Raw genomic sequence first — 21,690 nt, 5'->3', positions numbered from 1 at the left:
GTAAGATACAAAAGTGCTCTGCAGTAATTAAGACAAACGTCACAGAATCACGGAAATGAGTGAACGATTATATGAAGAGAGATTCTTACTTCGTCTCCTTGGCCGAACTGTAGACCGAGGTCCACGAAGTGCTCAACACGAATATAACCGTCCGCATCCTCGTCGCACACGTCGAACACTTCCTTGAGCTTCTTCAGGAACACCAGCAGCTGTTGTTGGTCGGGGAGGACACTGTCGTCCATCGCTGTTAGATGCTCTGTATTAGAGACACTGGGCTGTTGTGAGCGCGCTCGCCATCGTCTCGTCTTCAGCGATCTGGCATCAGCAGCATCACCTCAGTTCAGCTGGAAGAAACCATCTGCGCCTGCGGGGGTCGCGCGCGCCGGGATGAGCGCTGGCTTGGGTTTGACGTCACGGATGACGCGGATGTCTTGAGCTCGCTCTGATTAGTTCATGCAACTGACACAAGTGTCAACGAAACTCATAGATTGGGTATTTGACAACATTTTGGGCTTAGCACATTTAAAACAAAAGATAAAGTGACTAGATTATCAAATATGTATGTTCCTGTTCTTTTTGCTCAGGGTGTAAGAACTGCTGGGCGAATATCAGTTCAGAATATTATTCTTAATTTTATTTATTAGGCGGCTCAACAGAATTCCACTTTCTAGTGGATTGAATACTTAAATCTAAAAAAAGTCGTACATTTGTTTGATTATTATTCCTATCAAGCATCTCATATGAAACGTAAGAAAACTATAAAACCATTTCCTCAGTGTATAACAAACTTTACTTTTATTTTCTAAAGATGATCCTAAAAGAAAACGCTCTTGCACAGTAGTTGTTTTATTAGTTACGTAGATAACTTACACACGCATCTTTCACTACATTTGCTAATCAAAAGCAACAAAAATCATTTATTTACACTAAGTGCAAATGCTGACAAGTGATAATCACACAACATGTAAAAAATATTATGCGCTTTGTACTAACACCAAAATATCTCCCTCTAGTTAGTAAAAAATTCCCTTTAAGAAGTTGAAGTAAAAACCTTTAAAAGGGACGGTTCACCCAAAAATGAAAATTTTGTCATCATTTGCTCACCCTCGTGTCGTTCCAAACCTGTATGATCTGCTTTCTTATGTTGAACATAAAAGAAGATATTTTGAAGATTGCTGGTAATCAAACAGTTGGTGATTTCCATTGACTTCCATAGTATTTTTTCCTCTACTATAGAAGTCACTGGCAACCACCAACTGTTTGATTACCAGCGACCTTCAAAATATCTTCTTTTATGTTCAACATAAAAAAGCAACATGAGGGAGACATGCCAGAATTTTCATTTTGAAGTGAACTATCCCTTTAAGTATTCTATAGTCTTTATTAATAAAAACAGCCTTTCCCAATAATGTTGGCTATTTGAACTCAATGTATAAACAGACACTGATGATAAATCAATCACCCGTACTCCCATATAAAAAACAATCTATTTATTTAACTGACATTGGGAATAAAATAAAAAAAGTTAATACAATTGTATGGAAATGAGCTGTTTCAACAAAACAGCTTTAAAATAAAAAGGCTGTCCGTATAGGTCTGGCTCAGGTAACAAGTTTTGTATGACCATCATCCAACATTCTCCACAATGAGTCGGGGCTCCAGAAGAGAATCCCAGCGCTCAGTCAGCTGCAGGAAAGACATCAGAGAAAGACTTGTTTTAGCCTACCACAGCATACACTTGTACAAAGAGCTGCCCTTTTTCACTTCAACAATTAAAAGGGATAATCAGAAAGCAACATTCATGTTGGATTGGGGGACGGGGTTACAATCCAAACTACAAAAGAGGGTTTAGAGCTTTGCCATACAGTCCTTGCAACAGCACTGTTAGGACACTGCACGTGTTCAACGTGGAGTACACAATTTTAGATCCCTTTGAAACTTGTGTCAAGTGCAATTCCATAGCAAGTTTTGTAATTATGATCCTTAATCTGAATTTAAAATATGACATTAGTCATGGTGCTAATTAGTCACAAACATTCTTCTCACTGCAAGACATTTTAATACATGATTACCACTGTCTTGGTGATATCTAAAACACCTCCCCACCAATAAAGGTAGTGGCAAAATGTAATCTTGTTAGTGTGCTGTATGTGTTTTATAACTCATATTAGTAACATACACACTTAATGCCACAAAGTACATTTGCCTTTGCTAAGTAGGACCCTAGAGCAGTTCATATGTATTTCCAATCCATAGTAAAAAAGTTAATTAATAGATAGATCTGTCCCTGAATTCTGATTGGTCAATTTAATGTTACAGCCATTCTAAAATCCATGTGATGTGGATGTGAACTTGATGTGTTTTATGTAGCATTTATTTATGTAGGAATAATTCAACTAAAAATTTGTTTTATTATGTAGCATTTAAAGGAATAGTTCAACCAAAAATTTAAATTCATAACAATGCACTCAACCCTCAGGCCTTCCAAGATGTAGAGGAGTTGTTTTGTCACTGGAACAGATTTTAGAAGTAATTGGGCAGGTTTTCTTTTGAAAACCTGGCAATCCTGATCTGAACGCACGTGCTGGAGATATACTACTAATCACAGGAGTGCCTTTACTGACAAGAGGAGCATGCAAATCACATTTGATTGTTTGCACAGCCCTAACTGTAGCATTCCATCATTTGCGCACCACTGAAATCCAAAAGTAATCCACATGAATCCAGTCCATCAGCAAAAAAAAAAAAAGAAAAAGATGTTTGTTTTATACAAAACAATCATTACGTGTTTAAAAAAATCCCTTTTGTCCAAAATATGAATCTATAATCAATAATGATGCTTCTCTCCAGTAAAAACGTCCACCCACATCAAAATGCAACAACATATTTGTTTAGAACTACTCTGAAGTGTTTTTGCTTGAAAACCATGCTTGATCTATGCATATTTCTCTCCTGATTCACAAGAGACTTTCACTGGAGACACAACATTAATAGAAAACTAATATTTTAGCTTGAAGCTGCAATTTGAAGTTGAAAATGTCTGATGGATTTGTTTCTTACAAACAGCTTGTTGCTTCAGAAAAGATTAACCGATTGACTGGAGTCGTGTGGATTACTGTAATATTTTCAGCACCCATTAACTAAAGTGGATCCGTTGGTGAGAAAATGATGTAATGCTGAATTTCTCCAAATATGTGTCATGGAATGAAGAAATAAACACATTTACATCTTGAATGACCCGAGGGTGAGTACATTTTAAGAAAAATGTCATTTCTGGATGATTATTTCTGTAAGAGAACATGAAGTACCTGTGAACCATGTGTGACGGCATACTCCACTCTCTCAGATCCATCAGAGTTCTGATACACCAGGTCAAACTTGCCAGGCTCAGCTGGAACTAAAAGACACAATAAAATAAAGTATCGCTGCAGAAAGAAGAGTCCAATATTGTGTGCAATAAAGCACCTGCACCTCCAGGTGTCAAATTTATATAACCGAAACAGTGGCTATATAAAAAAACAAAAACAAAAAAATGTTTTGGTGGTACCTTGAGGTTGAGAGAAAAGTTCAAGCTCCATCACTTTGGTTTGGGGATTGAATGCAATAATCTTCCCTTCCTAAATAACAAGAGCACACTGTTTTTAACACAACATGCACACAACACAATTTATATTAAAGAAGTGTATAATGGCTTACTTTATAATCAGACACCTCCGGAGTGTAGTTCTCGGTCAGCTCCAAAAGCTTTAAGACAGGAGAGATCCATGAAATGTGGTCACTGAACCTTGGAAAACTAATATATATATATATATATATATATATATATATAAATCCTGAAGTGTATCTATCATCATATCACATTGTACCTTAAAGGCAATTTTCTGGCCCACTGCAGGAGGAGCTGCCAGCAAGGGTAGAGCTGCGTAGTCCCGTTTGGGAGCTATTTCAGGTGGATTCTACAAGAACACAACATGAACTTCATGGTTAGTGATTCAAGTGTACAATCAAAAATAAATTATTTATAATAAATATTATTAAGAAATAAATACAAATTACTTAATAAAAAAAAATAAAAATAGAAAGAAAAGCATAAAACTAAGACCTATCAGATGAAAATGTTGTCCAGGTCTGGACGCATGACAGAAATTATGAAAATGTTTGATCAAGAGCAAAGGTTTTCAACCTTTACTGACCAGCATAAAAAGCTAGATTTGAATCAGTGTTTCGTGTTATAATTTCTTTTTATTAAATTAATAAACAATTTATATTATATTTTTTTTTAAATTACTGAGAACATCTAGCTTTTTATGTAAACAAAAAACACTGATTAACATTATACAATGACCTGATAAGCAAACAAATATCAAGAAAGTCTTATGTCTTATCCACTGGTTGAAAACTTTAGATTTAGAGGCCATTTCTCTTGCAGTTCTTCTGCAAAAATTCTTCACATTCATCTCACCTGCAAAATAAAGCTTTCGTTAGTCAGAGAATCGTTCTGTTTCTGCCGCTCGCCATTTTCATAGCTGAAATGAAAGTCTTGTTTCCACGGTGTGCCCCTGGCCCTACCAAAACCTCCTCTCCCACTGCCTCGGTTCGCTCCTCGACCTCTGCCTCTCTCCTGGCCTCTTGTGTTTCCTCGGTCCCTGCCTCCTGCCTCACTAACACCAGGGCTCACTCCAGCAATTCTCAATCCCATTCCGTGCAGGTTTGGCTTCTTAATCACAAGCTCTATTTCACTGGCGTCCGAGTCTGAGCTCTGTGCCTCATCCTGGGGCTTTTGAGACACAGAAGATGAGACGGACTGAATCGTAGTTGAGGAGGGCGGAGTAGTTACTTGTGATTTTTTAGCTGTAGGTTTGTCTTGAGTGGGTGACGATGAGGAAGAGGAATCAGTGGGGCTCTCTCTACGTTGTGGGGTCTGAAGCGGACGTTTTGAGGTTGTGCTAGACAGTTTAGGAGTAACAGGAAGTGGCGGTGCAGGAATGTTGCTTTTGGTTTTCTCTGTGTCATCTGAAGACGACGAATCCGACGATGTGCTTTCCTTCCGTGGCTTTTTGGCAGCGTCTTTCTGCTTGGGTTTAGGTTTTGGTGGAGGAGCCTTATTGTGAGACTCGTCCTCGCTGCTGTCCGAAGAACTTGACGTTGGTTGGCGAGTCTTTGTACGAGTCGTTTTGTCACTGGCAGGGACAGCAAAAGTGCTTTCTCTGTTGTTTTTAGTAGAAGAGGGGGTTTCAACGTTCTTTTGAGGGGTGGCAGGTTTGGTGGATGACTCTTTCACCTCTTTCTTCTTCTTCTTCTTCTTCTTCTTGGCATCTTCTACTGGAGCAGAGCTATTTATTTGCGCATCTGCATGCTTCTTTTTTTTAGTTAGACCTTCACAGATCTGCGTCTCATCCTCTCTCCCTCTTTTCTTGGTCTTTGAGTTTTGTGCTTCAGAGCTCTGGTAAGCCTCTTCTCCATTAATATAACCAGGACTGGATACCTTCACCCTGTCAATAGGCATGATAAATAAGCACTTATCAATATCAAACTCATTTCAAGCATAAACGTTCACCATATCGTAATAAACACGGTTCTTACCTTATACCGTCATTATCACGTACGATATAAACACTTTCTGTGGAAGGCAGGTAGCAATCCTCAATAAACAAGTCTAAAATAGTCCTACGGCTGTAGCCGAGCTTTTCTTTTATGATGCTGGAGAGATCTGCAACAACCCGGCATTTGTTTAAGTCCACCAGCAACCAACACATCCGACATTCAGGCGTCGCGGGAGGAGGATAATCAAAGTACAATCTGACCCTGATAGAGTTGAGACTGGAGGTGGCCATGCCTGCGCTGTATTGTCATGTGGACGATGGAGGCGCTCACTGTTTTAAACTGGGGCTTCAGTCGAGCTGTCCCGCACTCTGCTGCTCTCTATTGGTGTGGAAGAGAAAAGCTAGAGTGTACTTCCTTGTTCGTCAGCTGACTGAAGTAATATGACACAGTGCTGTTCCTCAAATCACATTGTTCAGAGGAGTGTGTTTTGAGTATCTAAAGCCGGGGTCCAAACACAGCCCATATGAGAGAGCGATAGCGATAATAATGGAGCGCTCGTGGATCGGTATTCTGGCTCTGCTGCTGTTTACTGTGAGCTTTTATAAAGGTATGGAGAATTTATATGCTGAATGTCATTCTTTGGATATTTGTAGGGATTAACGTTTCGTGTGACTTTTCAGGCTCAGTCACACTTTTTATAGGTGTTAGGAGTGTAACTGCAACATGAGAAAATATATGTTTTGTAACTTTAGACAGAAAGCGAAAGATATCAATTGTTTCTCCTGTTAATCGAGCCAGATTAAGGTTGTGAACCGAGAACCGAGTAAAAATAATAAGGGAACCGAATTGTTTCCTTAACGGGTTCCGTTAACACCGTGAAGAACGAATGGTTCATTTGAGTCGGTTCGTTTTATTGACTCAAAAACAATAGAAACAATATCTAAAACACTGATATAAAAGTAAAAAAAAAACTTGAGGTAAATAAATACCAACTATGCAACGGTTTAATATTCCTAAACCTGCCATTTTCGGTTGTACTCGTAGAAAAGGTTTGGTTCTCAATAAAAATAAAAAAACGTGAATTGAATATGCACCACAACATATTACTTTTTCGTCATGCTCGACCCAGAATGAACCTTAAACTGTTACTATGTTATGTTCTACTAATATATACTGTATGATATAGTTTTGCTTAATCTTCAAGTTTGAAAGAATATAATGTCAATTTTCCTCAAGAGTTTGAATGAAAGACAAGGATTTTGAAGATTGATATACAATTTTACATATTTCTTCTCTTTTACATGTGATTTTAATACTAAAATTTTGAAAAGAGAGACAAACCATCCCTTACAGACCTGTTTACATGAAATTGTACAGTATGAAAAAGAGATATTAAAACATTGCACAATTGATGCATTAGTCCGTAGGGTTTACATCAAGATTTTTTTTTTGTACTTGTCCTTTAAAAAGTATCTAATTCATTCCAAACGTAAAGTAGAAATCATCTCTCCAAGCCCATAATTGGACCGTAGGGCCTCCTTTCTGTTCCATAACAACAGTAGTAGCTTCTTGGCTGTAATTAAACTGTATGCAAACAGTTTGTGTTGTTGTGCTGATAATGGATGCATGCGTTCAGAAAGTACCAGAATGAAAAGTGCCGGATCCGGCTCCATTTGCACCCTAAAAATTTGTTCTCCTTTTTAAAAAAACAGGTAGCTGTGTTCCAGTTCAAGCCAAAGAGTCATGGGGATATGTAGATGTCCGTGAAGGAGCTCATATGTTCTGGTGGCTGTACTACGCCAATAGCTCCAGCGCCAGTTATAAAGATCTGCCTCTGGTTATGTGGCTGCAGGTTTGTCACTTAATTGACCAGTCATCCATCTTCTCCATAACATTCTCCAAAACATAATCTCATTGGAAGCTTTGTAGAATTAGAATTTACATAGCTGTTATACTGTTTTCTGTTTGTCCATCCTGATTTTCCCCTCTCTTTTCTGAAGTACATCTAAGGTTGCTCGTGTTCCTGTTTATTTTAGGGAGGTCCTGGGGGATCTAGCTGTGGATTTGGCAATTTTGAGGAAATTGGACCACTTGATAGAGAACTTAAGCCAAGAGGAACATCTTGGGTATGTAAAGTAATATTTTCTTGACTTTCATATCCGCAGTATTGATTGAGTAATTTATTTTGGGAAATATGGAATATTTTATTGTCTGTTTTGATTTATTGTTTCTATATATATAACTTTTTAATATACCTGTTATATACAACATTTAGGAATTTGTGAATTTATTATTGAGGGTATTTTATTATTCACCCCAAAATCTCGGTGTCCATGCACTGTCTGCAGGTGCGTGCTGCCAGTGTTCTATTTGTGGATAACCCAGTGGGCACCGGATACAGTTACACAGACACTGAAGATGCCCTCGCCAAGGACGTTGCGATGGTGGCATCAGACATGATGGTCCTCCTCAAGAGCTTTTTCTCTCTAAAGACAGAGTTTCAAGTAAGCAAAACAAAAATGCCTACCAGATTGAACTTAATATACCTTTCACATAGTATCTCAAATGTTTTTCTCCCCAACAGAGTATTCCCTTCTTTATATTTTCTGAGTCTTATGGAGGCAAAATGGCAGCAGCTATTTCCCTTGAACTCACAAAGGTACTGATATAATTGTTCTCAATTTAGTCTTCATGAGAGGAAATTCTGTAGCAACACAACACTAAAAAAAACGTAATGCGCTTGAGTCACAATAGTTCCTACTCCGGCGAAAGTAAATCTGGCATCAGTTTAGAATAATAATTTCTATTTACTGACCACACCTCAGATCAAATAAATAATCTGCACTGTATATTAATTTCCTCTCTCTTTAGGCAGTTCAAGCGGGTTCAATAAAATGCAACTTTGCTGGGGTGGCTTTGGGAGACTCCTGGATCTCTCCTATAGGTCTGAAAATGAGATTTACAGATATATTTGTCTTTCTTATGGATTTTTAAGTTTTCATATCGCAGTTTACTAATCATTATGCACATTCATCATGCTTAGTCCTGACTTGCGTGACTTTATAAACCAGGTGTAAAGAATTATGATACAGGCACTCAACAGATCTGATTGCTTATTCTGTTTTAATGCAGACTCGGTCATGACTTGGGGTCCTTATCTTTACAGCACAGTGAGTAATTCATCATAATACCTCCTCTCTCCTTTCAGAGAAATTAGCATGATCGCATTAGCATGATCAAAACAACAATGCACTGACAATCAAAAGTTCCTTTGATGCAAAGCTGTATTTTCAGCCGTTATTACTCCAGTTTTCAGTGTCACATGATCCTTCAGAAATCAGACATTTCTTATTATTGATGTTGAAAACTGTTGTGGTGTTAAAAACATTTGTGGAAACCATGATACAGATTTGTTGTGACACATCAGACACCTGTTGATCAGAGGGTTTAATGCAGCTGATGTGTGTATGTGCTGTAGTCTCTGTTGGATGACAATGGACTGCAGGAGGTCACTAAAGCGGCAAATGCGGTGCTGGAGGCAGTAAAACAGGGACAGTACCGAAAAGCCACTGACATGTGGTCCATCACAGAGAACGTAGTGGAACAGGTGAGTTGAGCACCAGTAGCTTAAGAATACATTCAAGTTGAGGCCTTAATGCATTGTTTAGTTAAAGAAATTAGATCTAACATATTGTGTTAATCACTTCGTTAAGTTACTCACTTTATTCTGTTACAGAACACAAATAACGTGAACTTCTATAACATCCTCACTCAAAACTCTGATGAGATGGTGAAGACCAGCTCAGATCAAACCAATGGATTTCTCTGTGAGAAACTCAACATTGCACAGCTTTGTTTGTTACAGAAATGAAAATGTTCTGGTCATCATTTTGTCGCTTTTTCTTTTTACAGCCTCACTGAAGCGTCGCCACATTCGCCCGTTGCACCGTCAGTCCCTTTCAGAGTTGATGAACGGGCCGATCAGACAGAAGCTTGATGTCATACCAAAGAATGTCACATGGGGAGGTCATTATACTTTTCATGATTTACAGAGGTATTTGTGTTTACAAAATAATGATTCTTACAAGTGTTCTTCTGTTTCTTCAGGACAAGCTGAGGCAGTGTTTGTCAGCATGGCAGGAGATTTCATGAAGCCTGTGGTGGACATTGTAGATCAGCTTTTGGCTGTAGGGGCCAATGTCACAGTCTACAACGGCCAGCTGGATCTTATTGTGGACACAGTGGGTGAGGACGACAACCATTAGGAAACATTTCAGAATGGCAACTCTTGATAAACACATTTTAGACTAGCGCTTGGGCCATTTACACTTGGTAGTTGTGTCACCATTTAATCATCTGTTGTGCCAAAGCTAATATTTCCCAGACAACAAATCAAGTCTGTCTACTTGCTATACACTGATTTATGCAGTCATGAAACCAGAGACCATCCTGTCCATTAAATCTGATCGCAAGTGGTCATCCACAATGCCTTTTAATGCCAGGTGTAATTAGTAACGTGCCGCAGCTGACCACTTGTGCTCAGATCACCAGGGTCGAATGTTAATAAGTGGTGATTTGTAAGTAAATACGCTTTTTATAATCCTATTTAGGAAAACCATTATGATTGGGTGTTGTCAAGATAGTGTTTCTGCACTGCAGTGCAATGATTGATTTGTGTTTATTTGTGAGCAGGTCAGGAGTTGTGGGTGAAACAGCTGAAATGGGACGGACTCCAATACTTCAACAAAATGAAATGGACTGCACTGGAAGACCCGCAAACCGAGAGCCAGACTGGAGCTTTCTATAAGGCCTACAAGAACTTTGCCTTCTACTGGATCCTAAAAGCTGGGCATATGGTACACAGTATTTATTTTTTTTTTTGCTCTTGTTAAAGTAATTTTAATGTTAGTCAAATATCATACTCATTGTTGTCTTATGTAGGTAGTTTTAGCATGGCAGAAGCTATGGTGGTTTAACTTCCTTTTTCTGAAGGGAAAATGCATTTCTAAGTATTTATTTTTAGTCTTCATGAGTGTATGTGACCGTTTCTATCCATTACATCATCACAGATCCCATCTGACCAGGGACCAATGGCTCTGCGGATGTTGAAGATGGTGACTCAGCAGGAGTGAGGATCTTATTCAGAAAAGAACTGGCCTGGCTTGCTAACCACTTTTAGACAATCAACCCTTAAAACTGTTACCAAAATCTGACTCTTTTAATCTTGTGGTTGAGATCTCAATGTGATGTTTTTTTTTTAATGCCTGTGTCTTGTAAAATTTCAATGTCTGCAAAAAATAAAGTAATATTTTTTAATACAGTTTGAACTGTTGCCTGAAATCTACATGGGTTTTTAAGTTGTTTAACATTGCCATTTATTTGCAACACAAATAATGGATCTGCAAATCTCAGAGAACCTCAGATGATGCTAACCCTGGAACCACATACTGAACTACCAAATATTGCTATAAGTGTGATTGCATCCTATAATAATTGCTGTTTATAGTGTTAATCGTCTGGTTGACTACGTCTTGTATACATTCTCCCGAAAATTTGAGTTTTGCACATAAACTGACAGTCACCACTGATAAACTACTATTAAAATATTGTAGAAATGTAATTTTCTTTCAAATTGCTTTGCAATGATTTGTATTGTAAAAAGCGCTATACAAATAAAGTTGAATTGAATTGAATCTGCAAGTCAAGAATATAGAAAACCAGGATCATCTCCTTTCTTGTTTTCACACAAATGCCTAAACCAAGAATTTTATGAAGAGACTTTGGTTAAAATGTTACAGTTTTGAAAAAGGTACATCAATATTTTCATGAGGTTTGCATGCCATTTATGTATAAATGATATTGCCAGCATAATGTGACATTCAAAAGTACCTTATGTGTGTGTCCGTCTCCCTTGAGAGAGCCCGCGTGCCACACCACACCACACACCATTCACGCAGAAGCCCTCAACAGACTGCAGGGGTGCTTGAAGACTCTCGGCATCCAACAGCTGTGCAAATTTTTTTTTTAAACAGACCATTTAGCAACTACCAACTTTATAGGCAACTTTATAACGAGGCTGCATAGCTCAAAATTGACAGTAAAGACAATTATACATTTAATTTTAAATTGTAATAATATTTAGCATTATTTCTCTTTTACTGTATTTCTGATTAAATAAATGCAGCTTTGGTGAGCAAGAGACTTCTTTCACACAGATAAAAAAATTATCTTACAGAGCAAAAAAAAAAGTAGCTAGTTTTATAATTTACTGAGATCGGTGATCGTGCTGCTTCCCTTCATCTGTGCATTTTCAACTACCTTTGCTGTCATATAATGCTCACACACTGTAAAGTCAACTAAAAAAATGTCTAAAAGTACTGTTAAAAGTCATCTTTAATAAATCATTGTTTCATTCTTAAATACAGAAGGTATCACCTGGTAGTCCAGCCATCCAAAGACCACCGACCACACTTCAGTGCAAACTGCTCAACCAACTGGTTATCCTTCGCTTGCGTGATGTCGTATTATCTTTCTCTTTTGTAGAAACACTTTCCAATAACAATTTCAGCAGTTTCCAGAAGTACGTTATCCTGCGTGAAGGTGTTGCTCTAAAGCTTCACTAGAGGGCCGTATAGAGCTTTAAAATGACTAGCGACTGACAAGTAACTGCTTTCCCCAGATGGAATATAATGAAACTACCCGTTTTACATCAGAACATATTTCGTGTTTATCTTAAGCACTCGTGGAAAGTCATACAGTCAGTTACTTCAAGCCATCTTATATGAACTAACAATTAATATAATGATTCACGGATATATAAAAATAAATAACCAGTTACTTGCATATTAATCAACCATGATTTTGAAAACTGGGGTGAGCCCTGGTGAACAGTCGGTATGTATGGCATCACTATGTTTTTCTGCAGGGTTATTTGTGGTATTATGTGAGGCCTCCAGTTTCCATCTAGAATAAGTATTCAAATAACCAAATCTAAATTTGAGAGGAGCTAAAATATATAAATTCATAAATAATTCACTGTCTTTGTCCTTTTTTGTCTTCATTAAGAAAGTCTCTAGAACACCTCTCCTAGGCCTATCTATTCTCTTTGTGTGTAGCCTAATGATTGTCCATTTGTTCCCAGCACAATTATCCTCTTGTGTTTTTCTTCTTCTTTCATGCGGGCCTGCAGTCTGAATCAGTGTTTTTATTAGGCGTAACAGATACTATGGATGCCATGGAAATCTGAAAGTTTAATTTTCATTAACAGTTACCGAGATACAGACTTTAATGCAGTAAAAAGCTCCATGAGATAACATTTATGTATATTGTTTTTAAATTAATCTGGTATACATAAATCAATAATATGATCTAATATCTAATGTTTAAGCACTTGCATTAAATATATATCCATTTATTTTACTTGAGGTAACTTACATAGACATTCTGCAAGTATTCAAAAAGAGAAACTACCAACATGTAGATCAGCTCACTAACAGGAACTCGACTTGAACGTGTCAAGTCATCCCCAATCATTTCCTGTCATTACTTTCCTTTTTCCCTTTGCATTGTTATACTTCCGTAATAAGTCATTAAGTTTGTTTACACTGTGATTCAAGAAAATCCATTATACATTTAAGACATATTTATGCAGAAAATATTTCAGTTTAAATTCTAATGGAATATGCAAAATGTGCACCGAACAGCTTTGCATGGTTTGGTCAAGCCTGGAAACTCAGTCACGACAGCCAATGTGGATGTGTTGGGCTTAATGTATTGATGACCCACATTAGATCTGTGTGTTTGTGATTAAATGATTGTGCTACACCACAGCACAGATCAATCCTCTGGTTATTTCAGAGGTCAGTCCGGTTCCTGCCAGAAAGCTCAAAACAAAGTAACAAGATGCAATGTTCTGCAGTGAAAAGGTACAGTGGAGCAGGCTATATAGAGACCATAAATGCTTTATTTCTGACATTGAAATTAAAGATCAACAAAAATACCTATTGAGGCCCGAGTTTTGAAACAAACTGCGATGCCTTTACATGTTACTATCTATACATGAATTTACCTCAGTATATGACTTCTTTGATTATTTGAGATGGATATGCATTAGCTCTTCCATTAACTTGTGCACTTTTTCACAGGTATTTGGCATATTTGAAATAACATTCCAGTTTGAAGTTTCCAGTTTCCCCTCTCTGGGCTATTTCCTGTTCTGCAACTTTAATATTTCACATTTGCTGGACCTCAGAACTGGCCAGGTTATTTTTACACAGCTGCACAAAAACAGAAAGAAATGCTTCCATCGCACGCACGCTTCGGTGGAAATGAAAACACGATGTGAGCAGCAGACTTTAGGACCCAGTCCACAGAGCCAGCCAGTCGGGGTTTTCTTTTTTACTTAGCGACGTCTATAATGTCATACGTGCTGCTAGAAGCGTGTTCCGGTGAACACAACTGAAATTTGAAGGTGACAGTGACTGTGCATCATATTTTTAGTAAGTACCATTACAGTTAGTTTATATCCCTGCAGCATATTATGGCAATTAGATGATTTAGATAAACATGCTGTTTTGCCAAAATGGCGTTAATTAGCATCTCAAGAAGAATATAAATATTTGCACAGATCTTAGGACCGAGTTTAAATGTCATTTTGATGTAAAGAAGTTGAGCTGACTAGCTGCGATTTTAAATCTGCATGTTATTGTTGATTATTAATAATTGACATTAGTTGCCAAAAAAGCCTCTAATCACAAAAATGCTCTTATAGATGTAGACATCGTGCATGGAAAATGATACAGTGGCTATTTATGAACTTAAGTAAATAACCTTGTTTCACATTGATAAATGTGGACTGCGCATGAGCCTGTCCCGAATCCATGCAGCATCCCTCACCGTATATTCCCCATGTAGGTGACTTGGAGATACGGAAGAATTACGGAAGGCTTGAGAACAAGCACTAATAATAGTGTTATACTAGATTAATCGGACTGAAGATTGCGTTGTTAACAGAGGCTTGTTTTTACAGAAAGGCCGGTATCGAACTGCGTAAAAGTGCGCATATTGCGCGTCTGACAGGCAGTCAAAACAAGTTGTACGCGATGCGAAAGGGCATTTAGGGACAAATAAAGGTGAGTTCAGATAGACGTTAAGTCAACTAAAGTTGATGGAGGATATTTGTGAATGATTAGTAGCCTGGATGTGCTGACATGTTCATTTCCCCAAAATGTACCATTTCCTACACAACATATACCATCTTAAACATAGATTTCAGATGACCCAACACCTTTGAAGAGATGATGCTGACCCCTGCGAGTATCCCAGATGACGCCGACTGGAATCGACATGCACAGCTGCCAAAATGTCTCTTTGTTGTAATCATTATGATCACACTTGTAATAATCGCTTTAATGGGCGCTTCTGTCTAAAAACTAATTCATGTTAGCTAACTGAATGATTCTGTTATCTTGAACTGTTCGTTTGTGAAATGAACATTACAGTACTGGGACACATGCACGTCTGCTTTGTAATGAAGACACGTGCGTTTTCTGTAAAGCTGCTTTTAGACAATGTATTGTGAAAAGTGCTATACAAATAAATTTGAATTTAATTGAATAGCTTGCATTTCATTACCAAATTATGTTATGTATCACTCAGACATTTCTCACTCATCAAAGGGATAAAAACTATAAAACATTCTAATTACATATACCTTTTATAATTTATTTCTATGACAATCATACAATGTGATAAAAATTATAGGAGCAATCTCTCTAAATTCTCTTTCTGTTGTAGACTGACACTCAGACGAAATTAAAGCCTGTTTTAGGACCATAACCATTTTTGCATGTTGATATGATTGTACACTACAGTGAAGCATTTCATTATGATTTTGGTGTGCATTTATAACCTGGACATTTTATTATCATTAAAATGTTTTATTACACCTGCCGTTGTTGACCTCTAACTCAAAAGTTATTTGACTAAATGTGGCTCATTGTATCAAGGTCCTGAAGGCAAAATAATTCACCTGCATATACTACAACTTTTTATATTCCGCTGAATACACGTGTGTGTCTCATCTCTCCACAGAGCAGTAGAGCATCATGGGTGGAGTGGCACTGGATGACGGAGGTAGTGGAGTGAAGGCCCCTGATGGTGGCTGGGGTTGGGCTGTGCTCTTTGGGTGCTTCATCATCACAGGTTTCTCCTACGCTTTTCCAAAGGCTGTCAGTGTTTTCTTCAAGGAGCTCATTAGAGAGTTTGGGGTGGGCTACAGTGACACAGCCTGGATCTCCTCCATCCTATTGGCTATGCTTTATGGCACTGGTATGTTCACCACCAAGTCTTAAAAGCAGAGTTCACCACCCAAAAAATTTAAATACTGTCATAATTTACTCACCCTCATGTTGTTACAAATATTTATGACTTTCTGTATTTCATGGGAACAGAACGTCTCAACTGTTTTTGTCCTAGTGACAAATGTCAATAGGGTTTGCAGCACTGGAGTAAATAATTACAGAATAACATTCCCTTCAAATTAATGTTTTCTAATTAGTTAAAACCGGATTCAGATAGTTAATATAATATATACTTATAATTACTTTTGGCAGGGCCTTTATGCAGCATTTTAGTGAATCGATATGGATGCCGTCCAGTGATGTTGGTGGGCGGTCTCTTTGCATCGTTGGGAATGGTCTTGGCATCATTTGCCACAAGCATCATCCACATTTACTTGTGTACAGGAGTTATTACAGGTACCTTAGCCATCATTTTCTCTTTTACTGAAGGATTGATGTCTATCCAGGGACATGTATAGATTTCTATCTTCTAATTCCAGGTCTTGGACTGGCCCTGAACTTCCAGCCTTCACTCATTATGTTGAATCGATATTTCAGTGAGAAGCGGCCGCTGGCTAATGGCCTGGCCGCTGCTGGGAGTCCAGTGGCTCTGTGTTGTCTGTCCCCTTTGGGGCAGGTCCTTCAGTATGAATATGGCTGGAGAGGGGGCTTCCTCATCTTGGGAGGGATGCTTCTGAACTGCTGTGCCTGTGGGGCTTTAATGAGGCCTTTGGTCCCACCAAAGAAGTCAGAGACCCCTGGGACTGAAAACACACCAGATGATGTTAACAAGCAAGCAAAGCCCAAGCCCAAGCTGCTGGACTTCAGTGTTTTCAGAGACCCGGGCTTTGTCATTTATACAGTCGCTGCCTCCATTATGGTGCTTGGTTTGTTCGTGCCCCCAGTGTTTGTGGTGAGCTATGCCAAAGAGCTGGGAAACGAGGACACGAAATCTGCCCTCCTGCTTACCATTCTGGGTTTTGTTGACATGTTCGCACGGCCCACGTGTGGCATCATCGCAGGACTCCAATGGGTTCGCCCTCGCTGCGTCTACCTCTTCAGCTTTGCTCTCATATTCAATGGCACCACAGACCTGGTGGGCTCCCTGTCTAAAGACTACGCCTCTCTGGTGGTGTTCTGCATCTTTTTTGGCATCTCTTATGGCATGGTGGGAGCACTGCAGTTCGAGGTTCTCATGGCTGTTGTGGGTACAGAGAAGTTCTCAAGCGCCATTGGTTTAGTTCTCCTGCTTGAAGCTATTGCTGTGCTGGTTGGGCCTCCATCTGCTGGTGAGTGTTTACATTTCTTTTTAAACTATTACTGTTGGATAGCTTCCTCTCACACTAAAGTAGGTTGAGAAATAAAGAATCTTACATGTTACTTCATGTGTGAATTTAGATTTTGAATGGTTTGACTGGCCATGTTGTTGAAATCCTTGTTCTCGCTTTGTCAAGGCCGCCTTTTGGACGCCACTAAGAAGTACATGTTTGTTTTCCTGCTGGCTGGGATTGAGGTTGTGTTGTCAGCTTTAGTGTTGGCAATATGCAACCTACTGTTCATAAAAAAGAAACCTGAGGCGCCAGAGACTGCAATAGAGAATGGAGAAACAGTGGAGGCAGAGAATCACTCCAGTACGCTCCCCGTACAGGAGACACACACGGCCAATGGAAACTCAGAGAAGCTGGAGGATTCGGGTGACCTGAGAGCCGAGAATGTTATGGAGGATTCGACAGAAGTGGAAGCGTTTCTTAAAGATAAAGATGAGCAGGATAAGAACATCCCCTGTAGTCCAGAAACCAAACTCTAATAGACATGACTGCTTAAGAATTGGTCAGAAAGACTAGAGGAGATTGGAGAACTGCGGTGTTATGTGTGTCACTCTGTAGTCCAATGTGTGTGCTACATACTGACAGATGAATATTTAATCAATAATAGAGACCTACACTGCACTCATGCTGTTCAAAATCACATTTGCACATCCACACACAGAGATTTGGATGGGCCGCTCTTAATACATCTGTAAGTGATTTTTGTCATGGAATTGTATGGAAAAAATGATCCTACTCACTGAAATCATTGTCTTGAGATGTCACAACGATCTCTGTGAAAGTCCTAGACAGCATTACAAGTAACACCAGTCATGTAATCAAATTACTTTTTTCAAGTAGTAAAGTAACGCATGACTTTTAAATTTACAAGAAAATATCGGAGTTATTTATTCAAATAGTTAACACAAGTTACTATTTTCTCATTTATTCTCCTGTCCCTGTGTTGAGAGAAATTAGAAGTGAGGTACAGAGGCAGAGGCACTTCCTTTAGCTTGAGACTGAATAATTAAAGACACTTTTGGCCTTTGCAGTTACTTTTTTTTGGTATTAAAAATATGAAAGCCCAGCTCAGGTGACAAAAAGCAACATATGCTAATTTTGGTTTGCTTAAAATATATTGCTGGGTCAGAATGGTTATCCCAGAGAAAGGGGAGGCATGCCTAAAGTCTGAAAAGTTTAATGTTGTTACAGATCCTTTAACTAAGTGCAAAGTAAACAACACATCACTCAAGTAAAGCAGAGATAGCTATCACAGGAACTGAAGGTGTGAGTATGCTCACATTCATAGATATCAGCAAATATATCAGCAGATCTCTCAGGAGTTTCCACTTCTCACTCAAAATGCACCTTCTGTTCAAATGCTTTGTAACAGTTTGTGTCCCTGTTTACAGACCCTCATACACTATGTAAAATGCTTTGTTTTGTGCGTTGTGAGCAATGTGGTCCACTGGCTTTAGTAGACTTCTGAAAATGCCACGATTTCCTGCATAAAGATCAGTACTGTAATACTCTTCAGTATCATTAGAACATTCCCCATAGACAGCTACTGTAATCCTGCTGGATTGACACCTGCCACCTACTGCCCAATTCAGGATATACTCTTCGGTATAGGTATGCCTCATTGTCAATAGAACTGTATTAGTACTAATTGTACTGTGAATTTCTTTTTTTGTTTAGACACTGGTGTGCATTTCTCAAAGACTTGTGCTGGGATTGTCATAGCATAGTGAAGTAGAGAGCAGGTATCTCTGTATTTATGACTTCATATGAAGAGTCATTCAGCAATATTTGCATTTATCTTTTTTTCCTACTCAATGTTTAATTAAACCTAGTTTAATTGCAACAAATAATCTATTATTTTATTGAAATGCACCAAATGCAAAACCATATTAAAGACCAAATGATAAGTGCTTAAACGCAATTGATATTGTGGTGAACCTGGAGAAGCTTTATTAGGAAACAGTGCTGGCAGATAAGCATGCACTGTGTCCCACTGCTTCAGTGTGATAGGACTGAAGTTTGACAGCACTGCCCGGGAGCATTGGTTTTAATTTTATACCAGAATCAGGAGGAGACAGCTCTACTACTGGTTAAGACACTTGCCATGTCAAAGATTTGTACGTTAATACATATGTTAGAAGTGCACCTATGAGAAAGTTAGACCCTGTAACCCCAGAATTAGTCACACTGCCCTTCGATTGTGCCTGTCTGAATCAGCCTGGGAAATATTTGCATTATTTACTTTTTCAGATTAACTGTATCATTTGATAATGGCTTTGTCTCTGTCTGTTGAGAAAATAAAACTAATTCTGCTCAATAACTGTTGAACACACAACAGCTGTCTTTCACAAACTGATTTTTTTTTTTTTTTATTACTACTAAAAGGTGTTCAAATAGTGACCTCTATCATTTCTAAAGTGAACTGCAGCTGCACTCGTTAACCCAGAAATGGAAATTTGGTAATTTACTTGCCCTTATATATTAATGTTTTAATGAAGGAGTAGAAATCTCTTGATTTCAATTCAAATCAATATATATTTAAATATGGGTATTTTCCGACTTCATCACTAAATATTGCTATTTTTTAAGACTTCACCCTACTCGGTTCTCATCGATTATTTTTACAAAATAGTCTTATGACGACAATTTTGAATCGCCAAATTTTAAGTGGAACGGTCTTTTAATCGGTCATGTTTCATATTGATTTGTGTTTCAGGCAGTGAAGCAATATACTTAATTTTTGCCTCGAATGAAAATAACGAGAATGCGACGGCTAGAAGTACAGTGTGTTCAACGGACTGCTCAGCCGACGAAACGTCTTCAAGAAAAGAAAAAACTAAAATCCAGAGGACAAACTTCATAAAATAGATCTGAAGTTGTGCTTTCTAAAAAAATTACATGATTTAGGACCTTTATACAGCGCGTGCCATCTTTATACAGCCTCATAACAACAAAAGTCTTATGAGCTTGTTTCGTGTTACTATATTTTCAAGAAACATCTTTTATGTGGAGAAAGGAAAATGGGTGGGGAAAAACACAACTTACAAGTACTTATTAATTTATTTACACGTTTTAAAATACACAAATACAGTGGCAATACAAATGAGGGAAAAAAAATCTTCCAGGGAAAGAAGATTTCCATAATTCCACCTGATACAGCACAGTGTGATGCAGAAGGACTGGCCAAGCAGTCGTGTGTAGAATGAACCAGAAAATGAAATAGAGAAATCCATAATAGCTCGATCCCCCACAAAGTGTACTTGTGCCTACATTTAAACAACACCAGTACTGGAGCGGCTGTTTCTGTGAGACCACCAGTGGAGAGAAAGAATTACTAACTTATCAAATCTAGAATGGAACAAATCCCTTGCACCTCTCTAAGCACTAGCCTTTTCCCCATACTCACAATACACACACACACACACACACACACACAGACAGACAGACAGTGGCTATGAAAAATGGTACTTGCCATCACTAGAAACATCCTATATACATGACAACAGAATTGAAGAGTTTCACCACTACCCCGCCCCACGACTACAGAAAGAGCCTACTCTACTATGCTGAATGATACGGACAGGCAGCTCGCCTTCCACGTCCTGTGACTTATAGCACCAGTAAGTCAAGGAACCACACTTCTGAAACAAGGGAAAAGTAGTACTAAAAGCACTGGTAATACTCAGTAAATAAAGTTGAAGAAAGACAAAAACTTGCATCTCAATTGTTAAAAGTATCAGTCAAAATAAAAATAAAAATAAATCAGGCATGGCTTAAATGATGGCTGGTGTATTCTCAATGAGACGAGCTGGGCTCAGGACATCCATTTCCAAATCCAAACTCAAATGTTAAAAGAAAATGTGCCCAACTTGTCTCAGCATATGCCCCAAGTTTTTTATGTTTATACCCTCAGGTCAGAAAAACGAAGCCCTTTTCTCATTATTAGACTTCTTAAACTGATATAAATGTCTTTCAGTGACATTGTCCAACAGTCTTGACTCAACCATGTGTGCCTGCATTCCTGTAAAAGCACTAAGATTTGTTAAGGGGGTAAAAAGAAACAGAAAGCAACACTAATAACATCAACAACTCTACAATACAGGCAATTCACAGCTTTCAAGAAATAAAAGAAAAGCATAAGGGAATGCAATAAAATCAATGAGCAAAAAAACACGAGTTGATAAAGAGGGCCAGGTTGATGGGTGCGACGAAACTAAAAATGATCTAAAAAGGTGTGAATGTGGCATTGTGGGTTTGACTACTCAAACTTTTGCTTTATATTTCTCCGCCCGGCCTTCCACATAATAAACTACAAAACGACATTAAAAGGACAGAGCCTTCATCCTGCCACGTGAACAAACAGGCTTTCAAACGTTCGAATTCTGCACATTTCGTTAAGCTTAATGCTGTTAAACTATCAAAAAGAGAAATAACTGCAGCCAGTGTGAAATCAATTTAATCTCTGTTGAACATAAACA

The 21,690-nt window shown here is 38.3% G+C and overlaps 4 protein-coding genes across 5 annotated transcripts in view; 2 read left to right on the top strand and 2 right to left on the bottom strand.

Moving 5' to 3' along the window:
- The window catches only part of LOC113047277 (rab11 family-interacting protein 4A-like), a 39,367-nt gene extending 38,996 nt beyond the window's left edge, over positions 1 to 371 (bottom strand). The window contains exon 1 of the mRNA XM_026208633.1: positions 90 to 371. Within this exon, the coding sequence (XP_026064418.1) occupies positions 90 to 242 (153 nt within the window). The 5' untranslated portion in view covers positions 243 to 371. The remainder of the gene's footprint in view (positions 1 to 89) is intronic.
- Positions 372 to 1,475: 1,104 nt separating this feature from the next.
- On the bottom strand, positions 1,476 to 5,894 carry coil (coilin p80). The gene is made up of 7 exons (XM_026208646.1): positions 5,584 to 5,894; positions 4,463 to 5,492; positions 3,867 to 3,956; positions 3,697 to 3,744; positions 3,548 to 3,617; positions 3,309 to 3,397; positions 1,476 to 1,686 (listed from the first exon to the last, which is right to left on the bottom strand). Exons 1-7 carry the CDS (start codon positions 5,832 to 5,834, stop codon positions 1,627 to 1,629), a joined length of 1,638 nt encoding a protein of 545 aa, XP_026064431.1. The 5' UTR covers positions 5,835 to 5,894; the 3' UTR covers positions 1,476 to 1,626.
- An 84-nt stretch (positions 5,895 to 5,978) lies between these two features.
- On the top strand, positions 5,979 to 10,864 carry LOC113047361 (retinoid-inducible serine carboxypeptidase-like). The gene is made up of 13 exons (XM_026208725.1): positions 5,979 to 6,151; positions 7,257 to 7,396; positions 7,581 to 7,670; positions 7,893 to 8,048; positions 8,129 to 8,203; positions 8,416 to 8,488; positions 8,677 to 8,714; positions 9,023 to 9,151; positions 9,281 to 9,371; positions 9,457 to 9,570; positions 9,652 to 9,789; positions 10,237 to 10,400; positions 10,614 to 10,864. Exons 1-13 carry the CDS (start codon positions 6,091 to 6,093, stop codon positions 10,674 to 10,676), a joined length of 1,332 nt encoding a protein of 443 aa, XP_026064510.1. The 5' UTR covers positions 5,979 to 6,090; the 3' UTR covers positions 10,677 to 10,864.
- A 2,863-nt stretch (positions 10,865 to 13,727) lies between these two features.
- LOC113047305 (monocarboxylate transporter 4-like) lies at positions 13,728 to 19,849 on the top strand. Of its 2 annotated transcripts, XM_026208674.1 has the most exons (6): positions 13,728 to 14,042; positions 14,573 to 14,675; positions 15,637 to 15,873; positions 16,158 to 16,301; positions 16,385 to 17,173; positions 17,339 to 19,849. In XM_026208674.1, the coding sequence occupies exons 3-6, from the start codon at positions 15,651 to 15,653 to the stop codon at positions 17,689 to 17,691; spliced, it is 1,509 nt and encodes a 502-aa protein (XP_026064459.1). In that variant the 5' UTR covers positions 13,728 to 14,042; positions 14,573 to 14,675; positions 15,637 to 15,650; the 3' UTR covers positions 17,692 to 19,849. The 2 variants fall into 2 exon arrangements, with proteins under 2 accessions (XP_026064459.1, XP_026064452.1); XM_026208667.1 differs by lacking the exon at positions 14,573 to 14,675.
- The last annotated feature ends 1,841 nt before the right edge of the window (positions 19,850 to 21,690 follow it).

Source organism: Carassius auratus, chromosome 3, assembly GCF_003368295.1.
Source record: "Carassius auratus strain Wakin chromosome 3, ASM336829v1, whole genome shotgun sequence".
In the NCBI taxonomy this organism is placed as follows: Eukaryota; Metazoa; Chordata; class Actinopteri; order Cypriniformes; family Cyprinidae; genus Carassius; species Carassius auratus.
This window is presented reverse-complemented; position numbering and strand designations above follow the sequence as displayed.